Source organism: Alternaria atra, assembly GCF_907166805.1.
Source record: "Alternaria atra isolate CS162 genome assembly, contig: 32, whole genome shotgun sequence".
NCBI classification, from domain to species: domain Eukaryota; kingdom Fungi; phylum Ascomycota; class Dothideomycetes; order Pleosporales; family Pleosporaceae; genus Alternaria; species Alternaria atra.
This window is the reverse complement of record NW_025091331.1, coordinates 76,835-79,813: the sequence shown is the minus strand read 5'-3', so window position 1 is coordinate 79,813 and position 2,979 is coordinate 76,835. Positions and strand designations below refer to the sequence as shown.

At 58.8% G+C, this 2,979-nt stretch overlaps 1 protein-coding gene across 1 annotated transcript; it reads right to left on the bottom strand.

Annotated features, from left to right (window-relative positions):
* Positions 1–795, bottom strand: ALTATR162_LOCUS9808 (uncharacterized protein; the record flags this gene model as incomplete). The annotated part of the gene is made up of 2 exons (XM_043317444.1): positions 1–549; positions 604–795. 2 exons carry the CDS (start codon positions 793–795, stop codon positions 1–3), a joined length of 741 nt encoding a protein of 246 aa, XP_043173379.1.
* Positions 796–2,979: the final 2,184 nt, after the last annotated feature.

Sequence of the window (2,979 nt, the reverse complement as noted above, 5' to 3'; positions counted from 1 at the left end):
TCAGCTGCCTCTCCCGAATGTAAACCCTGACATTGTACCAGAGTTGTGGCCCAGCTGAAGGCCAGTGTTTCCACTGCCCGAAAAGACGATGTGGTGCGACTTCCCAGCACCCTCCGCAGCCTTCGTGATAGCTTGCTCTAACAACTTGTCCTGGGCGGCGGCAATTTCTCTCAACACAGAGATGTCTTGACCTTCTCCAATAGTAGAGACTTCGATGTCGCAGAGCTCACGCTGGGACTGCTGAGTGTTGGGGAAGAGGTTGTCTAAGTCGTTGACCAACTCGGTGATGTCCTCGATCAGTCGTCTAAACTGCTTCTCTTGATATAATGCCCACCTGGCCTTTTGCCGTACGCCAGACCGGTTCTGGCGCTCGATAGCTAGCTGGCGCATTTTCTCGTGGAGCTTCGCCATCGCCGGATCCAGGTCGGTTTGTGGATCGTATACTGCAAGGCTGCCGTCCTGAGGCTCTGTCCGGCCCCTGTATCTGTTTGACACGCCTTCAGCTTCCGCGAATAGTTCTACGATCTGACCCAACAAGGCTTCGGCGTGCTTGACGTTTGCTTCCAACGCAAAACGCCCCTGAAGTGATACCGTATCTCAGACATCATTGTCCAGACTCAGAGACTTGCCCCACCGCGACAGGCGGAGTCTTGCGCTGTCGAGCTTGAGCTGACTTGTCTCGAAGTCTTTTCCGAATGTGCGGCCGAGTTGGACGAACTCGAAGCACTCGACTGTGTTGTTGAAGAGGCCAGCAAGGGCGACGACACCAACAACAAGACCGGCTGCCTCTGCCATGTCGTTCGTCGGAAATAGAGTGAGCTGAGAACGTCGGATGTGGAAGATGGAAAGCGAATATCAGTATGCGTAGACGCTCACCGAGGAACGAGCGCAAGATCAGTATTTGACGTTGGAGGCAGCAGCGCCAGAGCATGAGAGATAAACACAGCGCTATAGATAGAATGTGCGGGCAGCTCAGCTGAAGCGCCAGCCCAGCCTTGACGACCCAGCCGTGACGGCTAAGCCTCGCGCGCCAGCGTAGCTGCCCGTTTGCACAAGGCTCTCCCTCCTACACAAACCAGATCGCCAATGTGTATGATGGCCTTACCTAGCACCAACATCACGTTCGCAGGTAATAGCAACCAGGGGCTGCAGATAGGACACAACTCTGGCGCTATCCACCTTGCTGCACCGGGCAAGTGCCCGCTCCCGCCTTGACCGACACTGTGCTAACGGCGCTCTTCCGCGCAGAACGTCCCGAGACCCCACCACAGCCCTCGTGCTTCGTACCCTTCCGCCGCGACCCCGACTTTGTCGACCGTGGAACGCTGCTCGACCAGATCCGCGAACGATGCGCTGCGCCAGCATCGCGAGTTGCGCTGGTGGGCCTCGGCGGGGTGGGGTAGGTTCGGCAAAAGAGCTTAGGTCGGCGCTCGCATCTAACGCAGGCACAGAAAGTCGCAGCTGGCCATCGAGCACTGCTACCGCACCGCTGAGCAGTCGCCGGACACGTGGGTGTTCTGGGCGCACGCCAGCAACACAGCGCGACTCGAGCAGAGCTTCCGCGAGATCGCCGACCAAGTCAAGGTTCGCGGGCGGAAAGACCCGCAAGCGGATGTGTTCAAGCTGGTGCACGACTGGCTGCGCGACGAGAAGAACGGACGGTGGCTCTTCGTCCTCGACAACGCGGACGATGCTGCTGTGCTTTCTCAGACAGACGGCGGCGCTCTTCAACAACATCTATCGAGATACATCCCCTCAAGCAGGCATGGCTCCATCCTGGTGACGAGCCGGACAAAGCACGCGGCGAGGCAGGTCGTGGAGGACAGCGACATCATACCGATTGAGCCGATGCACGATGCAGCTGCACACGCTCTGCTCCGCAAGAAGCTAGGAGGCATAGGAGAGGAAGGGAACAGCATCGCTGAGCTAGCGACGACGCTCGATCACATGCCGCTTGCTCTCGTGCAGGCGGCGGCCTACATTCGAGAGCGAGCGCCGCGATGCTCGGTGCAGCAGTACCTCGAAGAGTACCGGCAGAGCGACAGCAGGAAGACAAGTCTGCTGAACCGGGAGACGGGTCACCTTCGCCGAGATGCAGCAGCCAGCAATTCGGTCCTGATAACGTGGCAGATCTCGTTCGACCACATACGGAGCACAAGACAGTCGGCAGCAGGCCTGCTGTCACTGATGAGCTTCTTCGACCGACAGGGGATCCAGGAAGCTCTGCTCCGCCGCCAGAGCAGCACAGCAGACGACGGGTTTGAGGAGGACGTGCTAGCCCTGCGAGACTACTCGTTTATTACCGTCACCAGAGACGCGAGCACGTTTGAGATGCACAACCTAGTGCAGCTAGCGACGCGCACGTGGCTAGAGAACGAAGGGCAGCTCGACAAGTGGAGAGCGCAGTTTATCTCGAGCCTGTGCGCAGAGCTGCCGACGGGAGATCACGAGAACTGGGAGAAGTGTCAGGCGCTGTTTCCACACGCACAGGCAGCAATGGCACAGCGGCCGAAGGATAGAGAGTCACTGAAGGAGTGGGCGCTGTTGCTGTACAAGGCGGCATGGTACGCGTGGCAACGAGGGAGAGCAGGCGAGGCAGAAGAGATGGCGATGATGTCGATGGAGGTTAGGAGTGAAGAGCTTGGGGAAGAGCATAAGGAGACACTGAGCAGCATGGGGATGGTAGGACTAGCTAGGGAGCTTAGTGGCAAGTACAAAGAGGCGGAGGCGATGGACAGACAGACGCTGGCGCGGATGGAGAAGGTGCTGGGGCATGAGCATCCAGACACGCTGACGAGCATGGGCAACTTGGCGTCGGTGCTGGACAGCCAGGGCAAGTACGAAGAGGCGGAGGCGATGAACCTGCAGACACTGGCGCGGAGGGAGAAGGTGCTCGGGCATGAGCATCCAGACACGCTGACGAGCATGAACAACTTGGCGAACGTGCTCAACAGGCAGGGCAAGTACGAAGAGGCGGAG